Source organism: Schistocerca cancellata, chromosome 1, assembly GCF_023864275.1.
Source record: "Schistocerca cancellata isolate TAMUIC-IGC-003103 chromosome 1, iqSchCanc2.1, whole genome shotgun sequence".
In the NCBI taxonomy this organism is placed as follows: domain Eukaryota; kingdom Metazoa; phylum Arthropoda; class Insecta; order Orthoptera; family Acrididae; genus Schistocerca; species Schistocerca cancellata.
In genome coordinates this window covers 673,620,980-673,646,069 of record NC_064626.1, presented here as the reverse complement: position 1 = coordinate 673,646,069, position 25,090 = coordinate 673,620,980, and the positions used below count along the sequence as shown (strand labels likewise).

Here is a 25,090-nt window from a genome sequence, read left to right as displayed (position 1 = left end):
TTGTATGTGTTCTGCTAATGAAGTGCAGTCTTTGGTTCATCTTCTCCACCACATTTTTTGTGCGATTCTTCCCGATTTAATTTTTCGTAATTGCAATCACCAGATATTTATCCAACTCGCAGTCTTGAAGTTTGTGCGGTTTATCGTGTAACCAAAATGTACATCTTTTTAACATTTACAACTATCATCTCACAATTTTTATTCTTTAGGTTCGAGTACCATATTTCGCACATTGCGTGATATTGTTGGTATTTTTCGTCTGTTATGGTTAACAGAAATAAATTACCCCATGACAACATTTCATAGGGCAGTTTTAAAAAAGGACGATTTTACGATCCAAAAAAAAAGACAATCTAAATGTCTGTTCGCTTCGGTACGGAAGACAGAAACATACATAGTAATGACCTTAAAATGCATGTCGCTTTCATATGTAAATTTAAATTACCACATTATCCTAAAGTTTGAGCGACTGTCTTAGATGAAATATATGATACAAACAACAGGAAATTATGAAATACAGTATCGTTCAAGTGAATTTCAAACTCACCTACGGGCGTAAGTTCATCGACGGTGACATGGTACGGCGCATTCACGAACACAGGACTGTGGTCGTTCACATCCTCCACGTATACCGTCACGGACAGGAATGAAGAAATCTGCACAAGTGGGAGGGCAATGTTTCCCAAAACGAAAAAATAAGTCACTCAGACAACCAAATGCGCTGCCTCAGCGCCGTACAAATACAAACCGGTCGGCAATACACAATGCCTTATGGACGCACACACACACACACACACACACACATATACACATACATATAAACTTCAGATCATATTTACTGAAGTAAATAAGTATTTTAGACATGGCTGCACAATAGCAACGGTTCCACGTAATAAAATTATAAACAGCCGACCAGTTGCAGGTCGGCTGTTTATAATTTTTTTATGAAGTAAATAACTCTCTCTCTCTCTTTCATCGTGTGTATTCCCTGGATGGGGCAGCTGTTTTCATGATTTGGCAGATTAATTTTTATTTAAATTTCTGCCCGCATGCCCTTACTGCTGGCACAGTCGTCAGTTAAGGTAATGAAGAGAAGTCTTCCGTGTCATCTGCCTGCAAATCGTCCTAAACTTTGGTCTATATGTTATAGCATGCAAACAGTTTGTGTATCGTATTTGCTGAGGCGGAGGTTGGGGACCAGGTCAGCATCTGCTAAAACGAGCGAGGAAAACCGCCTAAAAATGGTCAGGCTGGCCTGCGTACCATCCCTACGGCCGTTAATCTGCCGCGTGGATGTATCCACGTCTCGCTCGCCTATCGCAAGCCAGCGTGTGCGCGTTAAGCTGTTAAACTAGCAACACTGTGAAAACCGATATAAGGCTTAGTGTGCTGAGCGCTTATGGGCTGTACGGCAACCAGACAGCATCATCTAGTGAGGTAGTCTTCGTCCAGAGCAAGTAAAAATCCATAGCCGTAATTTGGTGCACTAGGGAAAGCACGATGTTACTCTCGGATGTTGACCATCACAATACGAGCAGTGTTTAGCACTAAATACTTAAAACACCATAACACTTGGTGGTGATTTGAGAATCGGAGGAGAACTTTTTCTTGGCGGTTACATTGCTTCTGCTCAAACATTACGTGCTGAGAATGGGTTTCAGATCGACGTCGTGAAAAGAATTTCTCTATAGGTGTGCTGCGTTTATCTGCTGATCCAGTGGTAACACAACACAGTGCCAGTAAATTGTTCGCATATAACTAATTTTGTAACCATAATATAATTATATGTATGAATGCGTGGTGTCTGTTCTTTCTCCCGGGTGGCGCAGTGTTTAACGCAACTGCCGAGTAAGCAGAAGATTCCGGTTGGAGTCCCGGTCCGGTACAGATTTTCACTCGTCGCCACTGGTTCCGTGTAATGTTCCGATGCAGCTGACATCATTAATCCGTTACCTTTCCTTTCCTTTCTCCCCCTCCATCTCAATTTTATGAGTATAATTTTGATTTATCTACCTTTTATTATTTTATTAATACTGTAATATAATTAAATGTCAAAGAATTAATTAAAAGAAACTAATTAATAAAGAGTATCGTAATTATGGCGTAGTAAAAACGCTGGTCTTGTGAGGGAAGTTTGCTATTGTACAGAACCAAAGAATGCGTTTGAAGTAAGGAATATTGTCGCTGTCGGGCAGAAGTTGGTTGGTTGGTTTGGGGAAGGAGACCAGACAGCGTGGTCATCGGTCTCATCGGATTAGGGAAGGATGGGGAAGGAAGTCGGCCGTGCCCTTTCAGAGGAACCATCCCGGCATTTGCCTGGAGTGATTTAGGGAAATCACGGAAAACCTAAATCAGGATGGCCGGACGCGGGATTGAACCGTCGTCCTTCCGAAGGCGAGTCCAGTGTCTAACCACTGCGCCACCTCGCTCGGTCGGGCAGAAGTGGTCAGCAAAGGGGAGTTGCTAGCGACAATCGATCAAGTGCAGACGCGATGCAAGGGAATGTAAGGAGTAAACTGCAAGATTTTTAAAATATTGCGAGGCAGGCATATTATGTCGTTGTAAATGGGCACAGTACATCATAATCATCAAGAGGAATAAATATTCAAGAAGAGTACTGAGGGTCCAGACTTGTTACATGGACTGACGATTAAGAAGAGGCTGTTGCCACATATTGTCGACGAATGATGCCTTACATCGCACCAGCAGCAACTCATCAGTGTAAGATACAGTAAGTTTCATCTTCAGATTGTACATAGCAGTTTTTCTTATTTGAGTAACAAAGTGTTTATTGAAGCAACTGTTATACTTTCAAACGAACCTTACTTCAAACATTTACCAAACAGGGTCCAATCCTTTCAACTTTCAACATTATTGATTAAAAGAATACCACCAGTGAAAGAATAGGAAAATATCGATGGTGATGAGCTTATTTACTTTCGATAACTAAGATAAAGAAATACCCAAAACTGCCATTTAACAGCAGTGAACTTTGCTGCTTGGTAGAACGACTAGTTAAAGAGTAATGTCTAACAGTAAAAGAGAGAGAGAAAAATTTAAAAGAATATACTACGCTTTCTGCTCACATTTTCAAATTACGTAACAGTGTAGTGTAAAATAACTTATTCTTCACTAAGTGAGGCATTATGGACTTTCCACAAATAACTTACTATAATAGGAAATGAATATTTATGAACATTTGCATTTGTAAAATCAGTAAGAGTCTGCATTGCAGTGAGTAGCGTAAAGCTGTTGATTACGATAATTATTTTGCAAACAGTTTCATATGCATGAGTTCAGCCCAAATTATTCTGCTGGCTTTCTGACTGACTTTAGTTAATGGTGGTATTGACTGTGTTTTTGTATCTGAAGTGCAGTCAGTGCCTTCCTTTCTCGTCCGATTTGAATTCAATGATTAGTTCGTGATAACAGTTTGTAAACAATTAAAAATCACTCAGTAATTTTTGGCCATACACTGAACTGACGACCGTTTTTAAGTGATTTACAAACTAAAATTACAGCTAATTCAGTTTATTTATTCCAAATTTCGGAACTGCTTCTTATGTTTACCTTCTATGGCAAAATTTCTTTCGATCGTTATCGTGCGAAAGCAGACGAGCGATAACAATCCGGTTATTACTGTATCTGCACTTTCCGAATTTTCATTATTCATCGAAACAGAGGTCTTTCCCCTTTTCAAAACAACAGGGAACATTAAGAGCACGTGTCGTTTAAGAGACCTAATCAGCCGTCGTACAGTGAGCAGGGCTTTGCGCTGCAGCGGACGCACCGTGTCGTCGCCGTCCTGGTAGTCGCAGACGAGGCGGAACTTGAGCACGTTCTGCGGGCTGTCGCCGTCCACCAGGTCCTCCAGCGAGCGCGCCAGCGCCACCGACACCAGCTGGCTGCTCAGCTCGCGCACCTCGAAGAACGTCGCGTCCTCCGCCTGGAACATCACACGCTCAAAGCACGGGCCCAACAACAGCTACATACAACAAATACGTACGACCGAATGGCTATATGAACATTACAGTTACACAAATACACTACTGGCTATTAAAATTGCTACACCATGAAGAAATGCAGATAATAAACGGGTATTCATTGGACAGATATATTATACTAGAACTGACATGTCATTCCATTTTCACGCAATTTGGGTGCATAGATCCTGAGAAGTCAGTACCCAGAACAACCACCTCTGGCCGCAATAACGGCCTTGATACGCCTGGGCATTGAGTCAAACAGAGCTTGGATGGCGTGTACAGGTACAGCTGCCCATGCAGCTTCAACACGATACCACAGTTCATCAAGAGTAGTGACTGTCGCACTGTGACCAGACGTTTTCAGTTGGTGAGAGATCTGGAGAACGTGTTAGCCAGGGCAGCAGTCGAATATTTTCTGTATCCAGAAAGACCCGCACAGGACCTGCAATAAGCGGGCGTGCATTATCCTGCTGAAATGTAGGGTTTCGCAGGGATCGAATGAAGGGTAGAGCCACGGGTCGTAACACATCTGAAATGTAACGTCCACTGTTCAAAGTGCCGTCAGTCCGAACAAGAGGTGACCGAGACGTGTAAAAAATGGCACCCCATACCATCACGCCGGGTGATACGCCAGTATGGCGATGACGAATACACGCTTCCAATGTGCGTTCACCGCGATGTCGCCAAACACGGATGCGACCATCATGATGCTGTGAACAGAACCTGGATTCGTCCGAAAAAATGACGTTTTGCCATTCGTGCACCCAGGTTCGTCGTTGAGCACACCATCGCAGGCACTCCTGTCTGTGATGCAGCGTCAAGGGTAGCCGCAGCCATATGGTCTCCGAGCTGATAGTCCATGCTGCTGCAAACGTCGTCGAACTGTTCGTGCAGATGGTTGTTATGGTTGTTGTCTTGGAAACGTCCCCATCTGTTGACTTTGAGATCGAGACGTGGCTGCACGATCCGTTACTGCCATGCGGATAAGATGCCTGTCATCTCGACTGCTAGTGATACGAGGCCGTTGGGATCCAGTACAGTGTTCCGTGTTACCCTCCTGAACCCACCGATTCCATATTCTGCTAACAGTCATTGGATCTCGACAAACGCGAGCAGCAATGTCGCGATACGATAAACCGCAATTGCGATAGGCTACAATCCGACCTTTACCAAAGTCGGAAACGTGATGGTACGCATTTCTGCTCCTTACACGAGGCATCACAACAACGTTTCACCAGGCAACGCCGGTCAACTGCTGTTTGTGTATGAGAAATCGGTTGGAAACTTTCCTCATGTCAGCGCGTTGTAGGTGTCGCCTCTGGCGCCAACCTTGTGTAAATGCTCTGAAGAGCTAATCATTTGCATATCAGAGCATCTTCTTTCTGTCGGTTAAATTTCGCGCCTGTAGCGCGTCATTTTCGTTGTGTAGCAATTTTAATGGCCAGTAGTGCATTTGATTTAATTTCGTCGTGTATTCCACAACTGATTCTATGCAGTAATTCTTCTACTCGAACGAACTGGAACTCTGACTGATTGCAATAGCATAGAATTTTAAATCATTACGGAACAACCTCTCATAAATTCTACACCTACATCTACAGTGAGGTGTCAAAAGTCTTGTGATACGTTTAGCATCGTGTAGGGCCTCCTTTGGCCGGTGTGGTTCTGGAACTCGAGGTGGCATGAACTTAACAAGTCGTTGGAAGTCCCCTGCAGAACTATTGAGCCATGCATGTTAATTGCGAAAGTGTTGCAGGATTTTGTGCAAGAACTGGGCTCTCGATTACAACCCATACATGCTAGATTGGATTCATGTCCGGCGATCGCTCGCTTAAATTTTCCAGAACGTTCTTCAAATCAATCGCGAACTACTGTGGCCTAGTGACAAGTTTGGGAACATGAGATCCATGAATGGCTGCAGATGGTCTCCAGGTGGCCTAATATAGGTATTTCCAGTCAATTATCAGTTCAGATTGACCAGATGACTCAGTCCATTCCAGGAAAACACAAAGCACACCATTACGGATGCATCCCCAGCTTCCACAGTACCTTGTTGACAACTTGCGTCCCTAGCTTCGTGGGGTGAGCGCCACACTCGAACCCTACCAGCAGCTATTACCAACTGAAATCTGGACAAGCCATGCTTTTGCAGTCGTCTAGGGTCCAAACGAGCGTTGGAGAAGTGCCGCTGGCGATGAAGTGCTGCTAGCAAACGCATTCGCGTCGGTCATTTGGTGCCGTACCCCATTAACGCAAAATTTTATCGCACTCTCCTAACGCATACGTTTACCGTACGTCCCCCATTGATTTCTGCAGTTATTTCACGTAGTATTGCTGGTCTATTAGCACTGACAACTCTACTGAAACACTGCTGCTCTCGGTCGTTAAGTGAAGCCGTCGGCCACTGCGTTGTCTGTGGTGAGAGGTAATGCTTGAAATGTGATATTCTGGGCACACTCATGATACTGTGTCTCTCGGCATACTGAATTCCCTAACGATCTCCGAAATGGAATGTTCCATGCGTCTAGCTCCAATTACCATTCCGCGGTCATAGACTATTAATTCCTGTCGTGCGGCCATAACCATGTAGGAAACCTTTTCACATGAATCACCTGAGTGCAAATGACAGCTCTGTCAATGCACTGCCCTTTTATATTTCATGTAAGCCATCTGTATATCGCAATACCATAACTTTCGTCAGCTCGGTGTATAGTCGACAAGCTACCTTACGGACTGCTGGAGATTACCTCGGGTACCACTATTATTTTCGCCATTCAATAATGGTTTTCAGAAAAACGAATTCTTTTCTTTTCCATGATAACGTTGGAAGCTGAAGAAGTGAATTAAAATTCTTCTTGCTTACCAGGCAGATATGCTGACCGTTACACCACCACAGCATTATGGTCAACATAGCTGCACAAACTACCCAAGTCAAATACCCTCCCCACCACTATTCAAATCTCGGAGAGTCCTGGTATTAGTGACAATAAAAGGGGAGATGTGAATTGGAGTTTGTGTTGGGGAGGGTATTTGACTCGCGCAGTTCTTGCAGCTCTGTTGACCATAGTGCTGCGGTGGCGTAATGGTCAGCATATCTGCCAAGTAAGCAAGAGGACCTCGGTTTGAGTGCCGGCCGCAGCACAAATTTTAATTCACTTTTTTAGGTTCCAACGTTATCGTAGATAAATTAGAGATTTAAATGTCTCAGGGAAAATTTAAGATATTTTGTTTTCCGTTTACTTCTTAAATCCGTTTCGTGTTTGTTGATTTGAAACTGATTTCATTAATAGTATGTAGCTTTCTTGTGAAAAAGCAGTATATCAGTAGTCTGTGTTTGTTTCTCACTGCCCTACAGTTTTTATCACAGAATAGTTCCTTGTTTTTCCTTGGCTCGAGTTCACGGCCACACGAAGCTTTTAAGAAAATCGTCATTGCTTTTCCTTAAATTACTTTGCTATGAAAACATTAATAGGTAGAGCGGTTACTAGTAAATTATACAAAGAATTCAGTGATGTTATACAAAATGTCGTCGGACGTGCATCCTGTGACCAAAACATGTAAAAGCAGGATATTCATCCACTTAGAAACGACCAAAGACTGAAACTGCAACGTTAAAGTTTATAAATAAAACAATTAAGTGCACAATGATGTCTTTTTGAAAAGAATAATGCTTGGTGGTCAAATACATCTTGTTTTTGTTTGTATCGAAGCCAGGAGACGTAAACAATATTTCAGTATTTGAGAGGACTAAAATAAAGAAAACATTCGATTATTGAAACTTCCTGGCAGATTAAAACTGTGTTTCGGACCGAGACGCAAACTCGGGACCTTTGCCTTTCGCGGGCAAGTGCTCTACCAACTGAGCTACGAAGCACGACTCACGCCCCGTCCTCACAGCTTTACTTCTGCCTGTACCTCGTCTCCTATCTTCCAAACTTTACTGTAAAGGTCCCGAGTTCGAGTGTCGGTCCGGCACACAGTTTTAATCTGCCAGGAAGTTTCATATCAGCGCACACTCCGCTGCAGAGTGAAAATCTCATTCTGGCAAACTATTATTATTCCTCATTGTAGGGCTCGCAGACCGACTTACAGCTGCAACATAAGCTTACCTTCACACTGCACACAGACCTGGACACACAGTGAAGAGGCTCACCTTGTCTATGGGCTGCAGCGAGAGGCCGTGCCGCGGGTGCACCTCGACCTGCAGCACCTCGCCGCCCACCGGCACGTTCTCCGGCAGCCGCACGAAGCGCAGGTACTCGCCCGCCGGCGAGAACTGGCACCCTGCAACAACACCCACAACACCTCACCTCACCTCACTGGAATGTAAGCCTTAAGCATGTTTAGTGATTTACAGCTATACTGTTGTCCTGTAGTAATGCCGAATATCATCATCGTTGTACCTCTACTAAAAAAAAAGCAGAGAGTACAGTCTGTGCCTTTCATATTGGCGGCCGTGGTGGCCGAGCGGTTCTAGACGCTACAGTCTGGAGCCGCACGACCGCTACGGTCGCAGGTTCGAATCCTGCCTCGGGCATGGATGTGTGTGATGTTATTAGGTCAGTTAGGTTTAAGTAGTACTAAGTTCTAGGGGACTGACGACCTCAAAAGTTAAGTCCCAAAGTGCTCAGAGCCATTTGAACCATTTTGAACCTTTCATATTTCTGGTGTGGGTGGGCGACAACAAGCGCCGTCGTTGTTAAACGAGGCGGAAGCGTGAGCTCGTCAAAGACGGTCAGAATCAGTATCGACTTACCGAATGTGACACGCGAAAAGTACCACGCTATGGGAAAAACAGGTGAAAATTACGGTAGCGGATTGCGGTCTAACGCACGGCTTTTGGGACGGGAAGGAGCGCCGGTCCCCGGCACGAATCCGCCCGGCGGATTTGTGTCGAGGTCCGGTGAGCCGGCCAGTCTGTGGATGGTTTTTAGGCGGTGTTCCATCTGCCTCGGCAAATGCGGGCTGGTTCCCCTTATTCCACCTCAGCTACATTATGTCGGCGATTGCTGCGCAAACAAGTTCTCCACGTATGCGTACACCACCATTACTATGCCACGCATGCATTGGGGTTACACTCGTCTGGTGTGAGACGTTCCCTGGGGTGCTCCACCGGGAGCCGAAGCGCACAATAACCCTGGGTTCGGTGTGGGGTGGAGGAGGGGTGAAGTGGACTGCGGTAGTCGTCGTGGGGTTGTGGACCACTGCGGCTGCGGTGGGGACGGAGCCTCTCCGTCGTTTCTAGGTCCCCAGTTAACATACCATAACATAACATATCGGTAGCGAAATACATTCTTTTCTTTAATTTAATTTTATTTTATTTTTAGTCGTCACGCTTGATGTGACCCGCCACGAATTACACTCTTCTGCTAATCTCTTCACTTCAGAATAGCATATCCATCCAACGACCTCCTGTCTTACATTCCTTCTAATTATTTCCTGACTTTCCATTATTGTTCCCTCATTTTTCTTCTGCGTATTGTATATTACCCACCTTCTCCTATAGCTTACGCTGATTTTTCCATTGTTCCAACATTTTACATTGTCCAGCGCTTTTTTCAGATCGACAAATCCCATGTCCGGCCGCTGTCACCGAGTGGTTCTAGGCGCTTCAGTCCGGAACCGCGTGGCTGTTACGTTCGAAGGGTTCGAATCCTGCCTCGAGCCTGAATGTGTCTGATGTCCTTAGGTTAGTTAGGTTTAAGTAGTTCTAAGTCTAGGGGACTGATGACCTCAGATGTTAAGTCCCGTAGTGCGTAGAGCCATTTGAACCATTTGAAATCCCATGAGGGTGACCTCATTTTCCTAAAGTCTTGCTTCCATATTTAGTCATAACCGTAGAGCAGCTTCTAAGATGACTTTACCTTTCCTAAAACCAGACTGATTGTCATCTAACAGATTCTCAATTTTCTTTTCGATTCTTCTGTATATTATTCTTGCCCGTATCACAGATGTATAAGCCTTTAAGCTGATCCTGCGATAGTTCTCGCATTTATCTCTCCTTGCTATCGTCAGTATTGTGCAGATGATGTATTCCCGAAAGCCCGACAGCATCTCTCCACACTCACAGAATCCACACACCAACTTGAATTGTCAATTCCTTGCTTCCTCCCCAATGATTTCAGAACTTCCGAATGGATGTTATCTACTCCTTCTGAATTACTTGATCGCACGTTTTCCACACCTCTGACTACAACTGGACCGCCTACGTCTTCGTATCGACTCCCTTTTCCTCCTCAACCACGTAATCAGACCATCCTTCCGCTCGTAAGCTTCCTACCTGTCGGCTCTCTCCTCTACTATTAAAAGTGGAATTCCCACTGCAATCTTAACGATACCGTTCCCTCTAATTTCACAGAAGAGTGTTCTCACTTTTCTATGTGCTGAATCAGTCCTTCTAAAGACCATTTCTATTGGGATTTCCTGAGATTTTTCCTGCAGCCATTCGTATTGTTCATGGAGAGAAGGATTGTCGGTATACCTCTGTGTGGGTTCTAATCTCTCTGATTTTATCCTCATGGTCTCTTCGCGAGATATACGTAGGAGGGAGCAATATACTGCTGGACTCCTCAGTGAAGGTATGTTCTCGAAACTTCAACAAAAGCCCGTACCGAGCTACTGAGCGTCTCTCCTGCAGAGTTTTCCACTGGAGTATATCTATCATCTCCGTAACGCTTTCGCGATTACTAAATGATCCTGTAACGAAGCGAGCTGCTCTCCGTTGGATCTTCTCTATCTCTTCTTGCACTTACTATTTATATCATTCCGAAGTGATTACAATTCCATATTCCTGAAATTCTCTGAACATTTTTGTACTTCATCCTTCGTCAATCAAGATCAAGTGATCTTTTACCCATGGTTTCGTCACAGTTACGTTTCCTGTAAGTATGTCTGTCCAAGTCCTGTGATTGCTTTGCGATATAAATTATCGCAGTATCACTGCCCAGTAATTCAACATATCATTTTCTTCCACAGTGACTCTTCCGTGCAATTCTCTTGAACGACAGTCTACTCTCCATGATTTATTAAATTGTGATCAGAGTGCATATATGTTCCCGATATCCTCTACATCTACCACCTGATTAGGAATCTCTGCAAGACCAAGTTGTGATCGACCTGGAATCTTCATGGATCTGCAGACCTTTTCCAAATGCCCATATACTCCAGTAAAATCTTTCTTCTCTTCTTTCCCCTATTACCACGTTCCAGCCCTCACAATTGTTAGATATTCATCTCCTTTTACATTCTGAATTATACAATCATCATCCTCATATCTACATCTAAATCTACATCCATACTCCGCAAGCCACCTGACGGTGTGTGGCGGAGGGTACCGTGAGTACCTCTATCGGTTCTCCCTTCTATTCCAGTCTCGTATTGTTCATGGAGATAAGGATTGTCGGTATACCTCTGTGTGGGTTCTAATCTCTCTGATTTTATCCTCATGGTCTCTTCGCGAGATATACGTAGGAGGGAGCAATATACTGCTGGACTCCTCAGTGAAGGTATGTTCTCGAAACTTCAACAAAAGCCCGTACCGAGCTACTGAGCGTCTCTCCTGCACAGTCTTCCACTGGAGTTTATCTATCATCTCCGTAACGCTTTCGCGATTACTAAATGATCCTGTAATGAAGCGAGCTGCTCTCCGTTGGATTTTCTCTATCTCTTCTATCAACCCTATCTGGTACGGATCCCACACTGGTGAGCAGTATTCAAGCAGTGGGCGAACAAGTGTACTGTAACCTACTTCTTTTGTTTTCGGATTGCATTTCCTTAGGATTCTTCCAATGAATCTCAGTCTGGCATCTGCTTTACCGAAGATCAACTTTATATATGATCATTCCATTTTAAATCACTCGTAATGCGTACTCCCAGATAATTTATGGAATTAACTGCTTCCAGTTGCTGACCTGCTACACCGTAGCTAAATGATAAGGGATCTTTCTTTCTATGTATTCGCAGCACATTACACTTGTCTACATTGAGATTCAATTGCCATTCCCTGCACCATACGTCAATTCGCTGCAGGTCCTCCTGCATTTCAGTACAATTTTCCATTGTTACAACCTCTCGATATACCACAGCATCATCCGCAAAAAGCCTCAGTGAACTTACGATACGATCCACAACGTCATTTTTTGTATATTTTGAATAGCAACGGTCCTACGACACTCCCCTGCGGTACACCTGAAATCACTCTTACTTCGGAAGACTTCTCTCCATTGAGAATGACATGCTGCGTTCTGTTATCTAGGAACTCTTCAATCCAATCACACAATTGGTCTGATAGTCCATATGCTCTTGCTTTGTCCATTAAACGACTGTGGGGAACTGTATTGAACGCTTTACGGAAGTCAAGAAACACGGCATCTACCTGAGAACCCGTGTCTATGGCCCTCTGAGTCTCGTGGACGAATAGCGCGAGCAGGGTTTCACACGATCGTCTTTTCCGAAACCCATGCTGATTCCTACAGAGTAGATTTCTAGTCTCCAGAAAAATCATTATACTCTTATATAATACGTGTTCAAAAATTCTGCAACAGATCGACGTTAGTGATATAGGTCTATAGTTCTGTTCAGCTGTTCGACGTCCCTTCTTGAAAACGGCGATGACCTGTGCCCTTTTCCAACCCTTTGGAACGCTACGCTCTTCTAGAGACCTACCGCTGCAAGAAGGGGGCAAGTTCCTTAGCGTACTCTGTGTAAAATCGAACTGGTATCCCATCAGGTCCAGCGGCCTTTCCTCTTTAGAGCGATTTTAATTGTTTCTCTATCCCTCTGTCGTCTATTTCGATATCTACCATTTTTTCATCTGTGCGACAATCTAGAGAAGAAACTACAGTGCAATCTTCCTCTGTGAAACAGCTTTGGAAAAAGACATTTAGTATTTCGGCCTTTAGCCTGTCATCCTCTGTTTCAGTACCATTTTGGTCACAGAGTGTCTGGACATTTTGTTTTGATCCACCTACCGCTTTGACATAAGACCAAAATTTCTTAGGATTTTCTGCCAAGTCAGTACATAGAACTTTACTTTCGAATTCATCGAACGCCTCTCGCATAGCCCTCCTCACACTACATTTCGCTTCGCGGAATTTTTGTTTGTCTGTAAGGCTTTGGCTATATTTATGCTTGCTGTGAAGTTTCCTTTGCTTCCGCAGCAGTTTTCTAACTCGGTTGTTGTACCACAGTGGCTCTTTTCCATCTCATACGATCTCGCTGGGCACATACTCATCTAATGCATATTGCACGATGGTTTTGAACTTTGTCCACTGATCCTCAACACTATCTGTACTTGAGACAAAACTTTTGTGTTGAGCCATCAAGTACTCTGAAATCTGCTTTTTGTCACTTTTGCTAAACAGAAAAATCTTCCTACCTTTTTTATATTTCTATTTACGTCTGAAATCATCGATGCAGTAACCGCTTTATGATCGCTGATTCCCTGTTCTGCGTTAACTGTTTCAAATAGTTCGGGTGTGTTTGTCACCAGAAGGTCTAATATGTTGTCGCCCCGAGTCGGTTCTCTGTTTAACTCCTCAAGGTAGTTTTCAGATAAAGCACTTTAAAAAAAATTCACTGGATTCTTTGTCCTTGCCACCCGTTGTAAACGTTTGAGTCTCCCAGTCTATATCCGGCAAATTAAAATCTCCACCCAGAACTATAACATGGTGGGGAAATCTACTCGAAATATTTTCCAAATTTTTCTTCAGGTACTCTGCCACGACAGCTGCTGAGCCAGGGGGCCTATAGAGACATCCAATTACCATGTCTGAGCCTGCTTTAACCGTGACGCTGCGCGGGATTAGCCGAGCGGTCGTGGACTGTGCGGCTGGTCCTGGCGGAGGTTCGAGTCCTCCTCGGGCATGGGTGTGTGTGTTTGTTCTTAGGATAATTTAGGTTAAGTAGTATGTAAGCTTAGGGACTGATAACCTTAGCAGTTAAGTCCGATAAGATTTCACACACATTTGAACATTTCTTTTTTTTTAACTGTGACCTTCAGCCAAATTATTTCACATTTCGGATCTCCGTCAATTTCCTTCGATACTCTTGCACTTTTTATCGCTATAAACACGCCTCCACCTTCACCGTCCAGCCTGTCTCTGTGGTATACATTCCAATATGAGTTTAGAATTTCATTACTGTTTACATCTGGTTTCAGCCAACTTTCTGTCCCTAGTACGATGTGGACATTGTGACCGTTTATTAAGGAGAGCAGTTCTGGGGCCTTTCTGTAGACGCTCCTGCAGTTTACTATTACGACATTAATATTGTTATTCCCTGTTGCGTTTTGCCTACTACTACCTTGCCGCCTCTCAGGAGGCGTCTTGTCGGGCCTAGGGAGGGAATTCTCTAACCTAAAAAACCCACATGTGCACTCCACACGTACTCCGCTACCCTTGTAGCCGTTTCCTGCGTGTAGTGCACACCTGACTTATTCAAGGGGACCCTGCTCTTCTCCATCCGATAGCGGAGGTCGAGAAATTTGCACCCCAGATCTGCGCAGAATCGACTGAGCCTCTGGTTTAAGCCTTCCACTCGGCTCCAAACCAGAGGACCGCGATCAGTTCTGGGAACGATACTACAAATAGTTAGCTCAGATTCCACCCCGCGAGCGAGGCTTTCCGCCTTCACCAACTCCGCCAACCGCCTGTATGAACTGAGGATGACCTCTGAACCCAGATTGCAGGAGTCATTGGTGCCGACATGAGCAACAATTTGCAGTCGGGTGCACCCAATGCCCTCATCGCCGCCGTCAGGGCCTCCTCCACATCTCGGATGAGACCCCCCGGCAAGCAGACAGAATGAACACTGGCCTTCTTCCCCGACCTTTCCGCTATTTCCCTAAGGGGCTCCATCACCCGCCTAACGTTGGAGCTCCCAATCACTAATAAACCCCTCCCCTCATGTGCCTGCTCGGACCTTGCTAAAGGAGCGGCCACATGTCCACTCACAGGCAGATCGGGCGATGCCACACGGCCAGCCTCCACGTTGACCCTCCGCCTAATGCGCCGCGAACGCCGCTGCACCAGCCACTCCTCTTGGGGAGAGGTTGGCCCAACCGCGCCCGGTACCCGCGAAGATGTCTCGACAGCAGGGACCGTGGGAGAAGCATGTAACACCTGGGGTGTACCATGCGACACACCAGACTCCCCACTGCCGCTACACTCCGAGGCAGCAGCCTGAAGACGACTGACCACGGCCATCAACACGTTCAGCTGTTCGCGAACAGTGGCCAGCTCCTCCTGCTTCCGTACACAGCAGTCACACATCCTATGCATCCTAAGAAATCAATTTACTGTAGAGAGTTAATCAACTTTTAACTAGACTGCTAATTCACTAAAGGCGGCTGATAGCTGACTAAACTGTGGTTACTAGACACTTCTTGTTGAAAACAATGAAAATAGCACTTCCTGTCTCTGGACTGTATTCAAAACAAACACTAGAACTACTGGCACTACAGCTGACTAAAGGAACTCACTCTGACTGTATTCAAAACAAACACGAAATCTATGGAACACTATTACTAGCACTCGAAAATTAAAGCTTCCTAAAAGCAAAAACACACGGAAGAAGAAGTGACAAATAAGAAAAATACAGTTAATACTTAAATTAACGTAGCTCGCTGCACAGCAGACGTGGCGCAGACGGCAGTTACGACGACACTTTTTCTATCTCTTCGCCTTATGCTTGTGACTTCGACATATTTGCCTGAAGGATGAAAGGAGACGACCCATAAAAAGGAGAGGGGTAGGGCAGACGCAAGAAGGAGTGGCGATTCAAACAACTGTCTTTTTTCCTTATTGGGTTTCGACCCTCCCCCCCCCACCCCCCGAGGGGAGGGGGCGGGCTGGCAGCAGCGTAATATGCTACTCTACATCCTACATAAAAGTTAAGAAACATAATGAGAATAAAAACAAATAAGAAAAACAGGCGATAAAACGGTGAAATTGTAAAAAAAAACTGTAAAATGGCGGTAAGGTGTATAATTTAAAATATAAAAACACTGTGGTGACGATGCGGATCAAGAAGTAGACAGGCACAATCAAAAAACACGGCGACAGTGTGGTTTCTGTTCGCACGAGAATAAAAACACAACGAGCGACAGCATGGAGGCTGCTCGCAACACTGACAGGGGACGCACAACACTGAACACTCACTTATAAGAGCACTATACAGGTGACACGGCGGCAGAATGGGGGGGGAGGGGAGTACCTGCACCTATGAGGGGGGAAAAAGGGGGGAGCTGAGGGAGGGATCAAATGAGGTTTTTTTTTTCCTTTATTGTTAGTTTCAAACCCGTACAAACAGGCAGGCTGTCAGCAGCACGTTACGCCGCTCTTCAGCCATAGAGTAGATAAATAAACAACAGAAAGAATACACAGATGTGACATAACAGTGGGTAATAAAACAGTAGACACATAATGACAAACACGGAGCCGTTCACACTTGACGATAATCCAAACAACAAACTGTTGTCACGATGCACTAACACTGAAGATGGCGATGGCACAGGTGGACGATGGAGTGTGACGGTGAACACTGAACACTAAACACGACGGCACACACGAGACACTGATGGCGATGATCTCCGGTGCGCGGGTATCCACTGATCGTGTGCGAGTCCGGGGACCTGCCAAGAGAGGAAGAAGGGTGAGGTGGGGGAAAGGGGAAAACAAAGATGCCAATGGCTGAGGAGATGGGGGGAGGAGGAGAGGGACAGGGGAGGGGAAGCCTGGGGGAGGAGAGGGGAGAAATGGAGGAGGGAGGGAAGAGGGATAGAAGGGTGTGAGGGTGCCCAAAGGAGCAAAAACAGGAAGAGGGAGGGAGGATCAAAGGTCGTAGGAGGGGTAGACGGAGGGGAGGAGGGCATCATCAGGGAGAGGGAGCTGGCGGAAGCCACCTTGGGAGAGGGTAAGGAGGGTGGAGAGATGGAGACCAGGTGGAACGTGGGAATGCAGGCGCGGCAGCGGGCGGGGGCGGGAGAGGATGGGCGAGACAAGCGGGTGAGGAGGATCGAGTTTGCGGGAGGTGTACAGGATCCGTATCCTTCAAATGAGTTTTTTTTGTTTTTGTTTTTTACTTTATTGTGATTTTAACACCTGAACAAACAGGAAGGCTGGCAGCGGCATGCTACGCCGCTCTTCAGCCAGAGAGTTGACAATCACAGTACAAAAAATGGAGAATGAAAATGAACATAGTGACGGGCAAAAAATAGTGGTCACAGTCACACAAAAAACACGGAGCCGTTCACACTCGACGAGAAAGACACTGAAAACATGTTGACACGGCGCACAGAACACTGATGAATCCGATGCCACAAGTGAACGGAGAAGCGTGACGGCGGACACTAAAAACACTAAACGACGTCACACACACGAGAGACAGATGGCAAAGATCTCCGGCGCGCGAAAGTCCATGTAGCGTGTGCGAGTCCGGGGACCTGCCAAGAGGGGAAGCAGGATGAGGGTGGGTGGAGAGGGTGAAGAGGGGAGAACAGAGATGCCAATGGCTGAGGAGAGGGGAGGAGGAGTAGAAGGACAGGGGAGGGGAGGCCCGGGGGAGAAGTGGGGTAGGAGGGGGGGAGGGATGGAGGGTGCCCAAAGGAACAGATACAGGAAGAGGGAGGGAGGATCAAAGTTGGTAGGAGGAGTAGATGGAGGGGAGGAGGACATCATCAGGGAGGGGGAGCTGGCGGAAGCCACCTTGGGAGAGGGTAAGGAGGGTGGAGAGATGGAGACTGGGTGGGACGTGGGAATACAGGCGCAGCAGTGGGCGGGGGTGGGAGAGGAGCGAGGAGACGAGCGGGTGAGGAGGGTCGAGTTTGCGGGAGGTGTACAGGATCCATATTCTTCAAATGAGTGTCCATTTCCCTAAATGTAAATGTAATGTGTATCAATACCAGGCAAGTGTAAGTATCTTAGGAGGACTGCAAACAAATTTAGGAACTACGTATTTATGAAGTTGGTGCCACGTGAAGCACAGTATTCACACTAGTCCCGCAAATTTAAACGACGTGATCAAAAGTATCCGGACACCAACAAAACATACGTTTTTCATATTAGGTGTATTGTGCTGCCACCTACTGCCAGGTACTCCATAGTAGCGGCCTCAGTAGTCATTATACATAGTGAGAGAGCAGACTGAGGCTCTCTACGGAGCTCACGGACTTCGATCGTGGTCAGGTGATTGGGTGCCACTTGGGTCATACGGCTGTACGCGAGATTTCCACACTCCTAAACATCCCTAGGTCCACTGTTCCGATGTGATAGTGAAGTGGAAACGTGAAGGGACACGTACAGCATAAAGTACGGGACTTATTCGTCGACATTTCTTTTCAATATTATGCATGTTTAAGAAGTATTCACCATCACTGCGTGTATATTTGCTTCCTACAAGTAAAACCGGTCTGTCTGTTCTCGCCATAAAATGCTAATAGGAAATCTATCGGGTTTCCATCTCAACGATCTTGCGCATCAACTGCAGTTAATGAATATTGCTTCTCAAATATCCTAAAGCTTGATAACTCTGCCGTGACCAAAGTAAAACCGGAATATTGTACAGTCTATTAGCCGCGTTGCTGCACCTTTTAGGTGATTCGCCGTGGCCAACCGGGTCGCGTCCTGAACCTGCTCGCACAGACCGGCTAGCGTTTCCCACGTCCCGGCTGCAGAGAAACGGTACTGAACCAAGTCCATATCCGGGTGAAATTAGTTTCTTATCTCTCTGTCTACGGAGTAACAGTATCGGCATTTTATTTCGTTCCATTTATGAAACTGGTAATCCGTATATGTCTCATGTTATGCACTGTGGAAACAACAATCCCTGACGAATGAGATAAGATGAAATGTAAAGAAATTTTGTTATGAAAATCGGTTTTTAAATTTGAATTCAGACTCTATTTGTCGATCGCATCTGAGTAGCGACCACGAAAATCTTGTCTTCCCGTTACTTCCAGTCATTCAGTAATACAAGGGTAGTGTGAAAAGAACTATGCTTGTATTTTTATGACAACAATTAACCATTTTCGATGTAGTTTCCCTTTAAGTCATTGCTTCTATCCTAATGTTTCTACGGTGAGTTGATTCCATTCTTAAAGTGGACTATGGGAGGTCTGCAAAATATCCATCTCTTCAGCATTTACTGGCTACTAATTTCTTTATATGCGGTGGGAGGTTTACAAAATATCCATCTCTTCAGCATTTACTGGCTATTAATTTCTTTATACGCGGAAATAATCGGAAGGTTCCACGCGTACTGAACCTTTGTAATTTCAACTAATTCAAGTATCCTTTTTACCAACCAGATCTTTCTCTTTTCATCAGATGGTGCAGTGTACCCAAATTTTTGTCTCCTTCAGAACTCTCAGTGTCTCAAAATACCACTTTTTTGCACATATAAATCCACTTTAAACCTGCCACTGTCGTTATTATTACTATTGTTAGCAAAAGCAGTAGCAGTAGCGCCTCTGCAAGAATTAAGGTTATTTTCTAGTTCTTAGTCGGTACCCTTAATCACTATGTTCTTACAAACATTGAAATCATTTTATTTCTATTAATAACATTTTATTTTATTTATTATATTAAGTGACTATAATGTCAAAATATAATGCATGTTTGGAACTCTGGTGCGATGTAAGCGAGAACGTCAAGACCGTCGTACGGTCAGGTTAAATAAATAAATAAATGTGATTACAAGTATCCTTCTTGGTGTTGCCATATCGACAATCGTTCAGCTCGAGCAGTGCTGTTACATGTGTAATGTGAATGCTTGCCCCTCTACCCTAATTCTTTCCTACTTACTTTCCACGAGGGTTTGAGTACCATTATGTAACAGAACGGGCAACTCACTCTTTAGCGAGTAAAGCCAAACGTCATGTCAGTTTTTAATGGCAAAGCCGTATTGACAACTTTGCGTACCAGTTCTGAAACTTAATTGTTTCTTTAGACTATAAGGATAACATGTAGTTTCTTATAGCAAAATACATTTCTGGCAATTAAAATTGCTACATCACGAAGATGACGTGCTAGAGACGCGAAATTTAACCGACAGGAAGAAGATGCTGTGATATGCAAATGATTAGCTCTTCAGAGCATTCACACAAGGTTGGCGCCGGTGGCGGCACCTACAACGTGCTGACATGAGGGAAGTTTCCAACCGATTTCTCATACACAAACAGCAGTTGACCGATGTTGCCTGGGGAAACGTTGTTGTGATGCCTCGTGTAAGGAGGCGAAATGCTTATCATCACGTTTCGGACTTTGATAAAGATCGGATTGTAGCCTATCACGATTGCGGTTTATCGTATCGCGGCATTGCCGCTCGCGTTGGTCGATATCCAATGACTGTTAGCAGAATATGGAATCGGTGGATTCAGGAGGGTAATACGGAACGACGTGCTGGATCCCAACAGCTTCGTATCACTAGCAGTCGAGATGACAGGCATCTTATCCGCATAGCTGTAACGGATCGTGCAGCCACGTCTCGATCCCTGAGTCAACAGAAGGGGACGTTTGCAAGACAACAACCATCTGCACGAACAGTTCGACGACGTTTGCAGCTGCATGGACTATCAGCTCAGAGACCATGGCTGCAGTTACCCTTGACGCTGCATCACAGACAGGAGCGTCTGCGATGGTGTACTCAACGACGAACCTGGGTGCACGAATGGCAAAACGTCATTTTTTCGGACGAATCCAGGTTCTGTTTACAGCATCATGATGGTCGCATCCGTGTTTGGGGACATCGCGGTGAACGCACATTGGAAGCGTGTATTCGCCATCGTCATACTGGCGTGATGGTATGGGGTGCCATTGGTTACATGTCTCGGTCACCTCTTGTTCGCATTGACGACACTTTTAACAGTGGATGTTACATTTCAGATGTGCTACGACCCGTGGCTCTACCCTTCATTCGATCCCTGCGAAACTCTACATTTCAGCAGGATAATGCACGACCCAAACTGCGTGAAAATGTAATCACATGTCAGTTCTAGTATAATGCATTTGTTCAATGAATACCCGTTTATAATCTGCATTTCTTCTTGGTGCAGCAATTTTAATGGCCAGTAGTGTAATTAGCTGATGAATCATTGAAAATGTGACATGTAGGAAAAATTCCAGGAATTCCCACACTACGCAACGGGAAAAACAAATCGTGGAGTAGTCAAGTATAATACAAGTTCCTAAATGTTTCATCGGAATGGAAATGCTTTCTTGTTTACGGTTTCGTAACTCAATCGGTAGAAACGGAACTCTTAGAGGACCACTTTGCTGTCCGTTTGTCTGTGTTACTGACTGTTGAAAACCCTTATTCTCAGGAACGGGTGGCTGTATCAAGCTGAAATTTATATCACATACTGAGGTCTGTGGTCCCTTTGCGGTGTAATACATAGAAGCTTGTAAGCCAATTCAATCAAAAACTACGACCATTTTACAACATATTTTGCTGGTCGCAAACAAACTCATCGAAACCTATAGGGTACTCCCCCGTTGATCTATAATCAAGAAACTTGGCAAATAGGAAGATTTCACAGTACAGCCAAGGAACAAAATCAGAAAACTTTAAATTTTTAATTATATCACACGTTTCTTGTCTGACTGTCTGTCTCTTCGTCCATCTGTTTAGCCCCTTTTTCTCAGGAACTGGTTAACTTATCACGTTGAAATTTGTGTCGCATACTACGACCTGTATGCCTTTGGTGGTGTAATAAATGTAAGCTTCTAAGTCAATGCAACCATACGATACGGCCATTTACATAACATATTTTGATAGTCGCAAACTCACTCATCAATACCTGTAGAGCACTTACCGTTGACCTAGAATCAGGAAACTTGGCAAGAAAAAAATCCGAAAATTGTTACTCTGTTATTATATCACACGAAAAAATACTTCTTTAGTCATTTGTCATCCGGCGTCAGGCAGTAAATTAAAACAATCAGTAGTTCTGCATTTAGGCTAACTGGGTCGCGCTGGTAAGAGCCAAACGTCAGGCAAGAAATGACTTTATTGCAGTATAAAGCGTTTCGGCATTTATCCATCATCATGTCCCCAGGAGCGATTACTGCACGTAGATACGGCGTTTTACATACAAATGGGTGTCTAGTGATGGATGAATTCCGAAAAGCTTAATATAGTAATAAAGACATTTCCTGCCTGATATTCGAGTTTCACCGTTGCGACCAGACAGCCTGAATTGGAAACTACTGGTTATTATAAAAATGGGCGTCTGTCTCCTGCGTGACTTTATGTCACATTTATATTATTGAAATTAAATATTCTCGAAAATCCGTGGTACAGATACCTTGCGTCTCAATGTAGATAACAGGAAAAATAGTAAAAATTCTCGATTCCCGGAATGGATGAACTGTCTGTGTACATAATGAAGCTCGTGTGGAACCCTCTAAGCTCGAGTCCTGCTCGCACCTGCCTAATTTTTCCAGCATACGACGTGGATGCGGCACAGCGTGAATGACAATGAACGCGTACGTAGTTCCAGGAGCGAGTCTTTAAAGACCCGTTCTCATCAATTCATGTTATGACAAAACAGTTTCAACATCTGTTTACTCGCCAATTAATTCGAACGGGAATTTTTTGCAGTGCGAAGACAGTAAAAGCAAAAGCTATTTTTTGTGAACAGAGAAGCGAGGTGCAGCGGTAAAAGGTATCATTTACGGCAGAGGGAAAAGCCTCTGCGAAACAGAATGCTGCGCCAAGGCCAGACGACACACGGCTGAGTTTAACGCGGCGAATCGAAGACGATTCGTTACAGCCGGGCTCAGGGCGGAGTTGCAGATGACCCGAGTGAGTGGCGCTTTTAGAGTTGCCCAACAGGAGAGCGGCGGAATTTACCAGCAATAATAGTCAGGCAACGAAAGCGAAATCCGTGTCAAAACACACTTACCCTAAGAATTGGGTATCGCATTCAGCGTGCCTTAAAATCTCATTCGTTACTGTCACATTTTTCGAGCACTGGTGAGTGTTTTTATTTTACTGAAAACAGTAGATGCGCAAAAACGTAACGAATCCTGATACTCATTCGCTTTGCGCTCCAAACAATCACTTCCCGGAAAGATATAATTTGTCTAACAAGCTATAACTACAGTTCTAATACATACGCGTTACGACGGGTGGTACACAGCGTACCTGTATCATTCTATTCAGTACTTGTGTCACTCATAGGCAAGAATTATCACCACCAGTCTGCAATACTTTCAAATTCTCTAATTTTGCCATCACACTGAGCTATGTTTCGGGGAAGAACATTTTTTTCGTATTGTGACACCCTGGAATTTTAAGCATAAGCATTTTAAGCATAAGTATGACGTCTTCCGCGTAGAGATTCTCACAGAAGTCTAACTTACTCTTTATGCTACACATCATTTCGATTGACTCTGTAGTAGACACTTTGCGTCCAGTAAGGCTTGCATCTGCCTCCGGATTAAATGACTTTTGAAGTAAGTTTAGTGCTATGTGGTTTTATCGCACGCCCCTCCCCTTCTTTTCCCTTGGGTGATACGTCGCAGGTCCCCTTCAGAGCTGGGCGGTTTAATATACCCGCTCGCTTTCTTTTTAAAATTTTTGATTGTTACTGTTGTTTTCTTACCATCAATAAGCTCACAATATGTGATTGCAACAGGTTTTATATGGTGCATAAGCCCACAGTAATTTTAGATGTATGGTCAGGTGGCATTTCTAATGGATATCGGGCACCTCGAAAAGTCCACCTTTATTTGTGGTGCACCGCTATTCACAGCTTGTAACCACAGCATATGATCATATAGCTTGTACTACATACGCCATCCAGCGGCGAGATATGTAACTCTGTAACGGGTCTGCAGCCTCTGTGTCAACACTCCGCCGGCAGCGTTGTGCCGTGCGGCAAGCTTACGAGAGTTATGTTCACCACCCGCATGCATGAACGACACAAGAATTTTATCAAATGTGTGCATATTATCAACTGTGTGTGCATTTTATCAGGTGTGTGCATTTTATCAATTTTATGAATTTTTAAAACTTGATTTTCCTCAAGGTATGTATATGTGGGGAGTGCTAAAATGGTTCAGATGACTCTAAGCATTATGGGACTTAACACCTGAGGTCATCAGTCCCCTAGTCTTAGAAATACTTAAACCTAACTAACCTAAGGGCATCACATACATCCATGCCCGAGGCAGGATTCGAACCTGCGACCGTAGCAGCAGCGCGGTTCCGGACTGAAGCGCCTAGAACTGCTCGGCAACAGCGGCCGGCATGGGGAGTGCCTTTTATGCTTTGATTTAACGTAACCTAATACGGAAATTTTATAACACGTTCCATGACGTACGTGGACTTTTGTATATTTTATGTAATCTGTGATATGAATTGTAGTCACCGCCCCCCGTCCCCCTCTGATGTCTCCCCCTTAGATCAGACCATGGCAGCATTAAAACTGTCGAAATCGACCATCTTGTAACAATAAAAGGGTCTACACTGCTATCGCAGCGTACGAGGTGTGTTCATTTCTCACACAGATAACAGTTGAACACGTCTGTGGCGCTCGTGCACGGAGTAAAATCGAGATGAGTAGAGCAAAAACTTCTGCTGTGTTATGCGACTATGCAGAATGTCGAACAGCACTGAAGAATTTTGTCGTAGAAGCGTACTACAAGTGAGCCTATCAATTAATGAAGTACAGTCCAGGTTATTCCAATGAATTTCAGTTTAGCCTCTGCCATTACCGCAAATAACTTCGCACAAATAGTTGTACATCGCTTGCATGTCTTCTATCGTGTGCGAACTTATTAGTTTCGGAGGGAGCAGGGAGTGATATAAAAGTATCTTTTTGAGTTGATTGGGAGTGGGGGGTCATGAGTCTTCTAACTCGTATCATGACTTTCTTTCTTAAGTCAGCCTCATCTCAGAGAAGTACTCACACCCAAGTGGTCAGCTCTTCATTTGATGTATTCTAATCTCTGTAAAAAAATAAAAAAATATATTCTCGGACAGAGCCGCGTGGGGTAGCCCCGCGCTCTAAGGCGTCTTGTCATGGTCCGCGAGGCTCTCCCCGTCGGAGGTTCGAGTCCTCCCTGGGGCATGGGGGTGTGTGTTGTCCTTAGAGTAAGTTA

General features: G+C 44.7%; 1 protein-coding gene across 1 annotated transcript in view; it reads right to left on the bottom strand.

The window, feature by feature from the left end:
* The window catches only part of LOC126092881 (cadherin-89D), a 407,126-nt gene that overhangs the window by 166,219 nt on the left and 215,817 nt on the right, over positions 1–25,090 (bottom strand). Inside the window, exons 3-5 of the mRNA XM_049908645.1 lie at positions 8,140–8,270; positions 3,791–3,946; positions 548–656 (exon numbers count right to left, since the gene is read on the bottom strand). Of these exons, the coding sequence (XP_049764602.1) occupies positions 548–656; positions 3,791–3,946; positions 8,140–8,270 (396 nt within the window). The remainder of the gene's footprint in view (positions 1–547; positions 657–3,790; positions 3,947–8,139; positions 8,271–25,090) is intronic.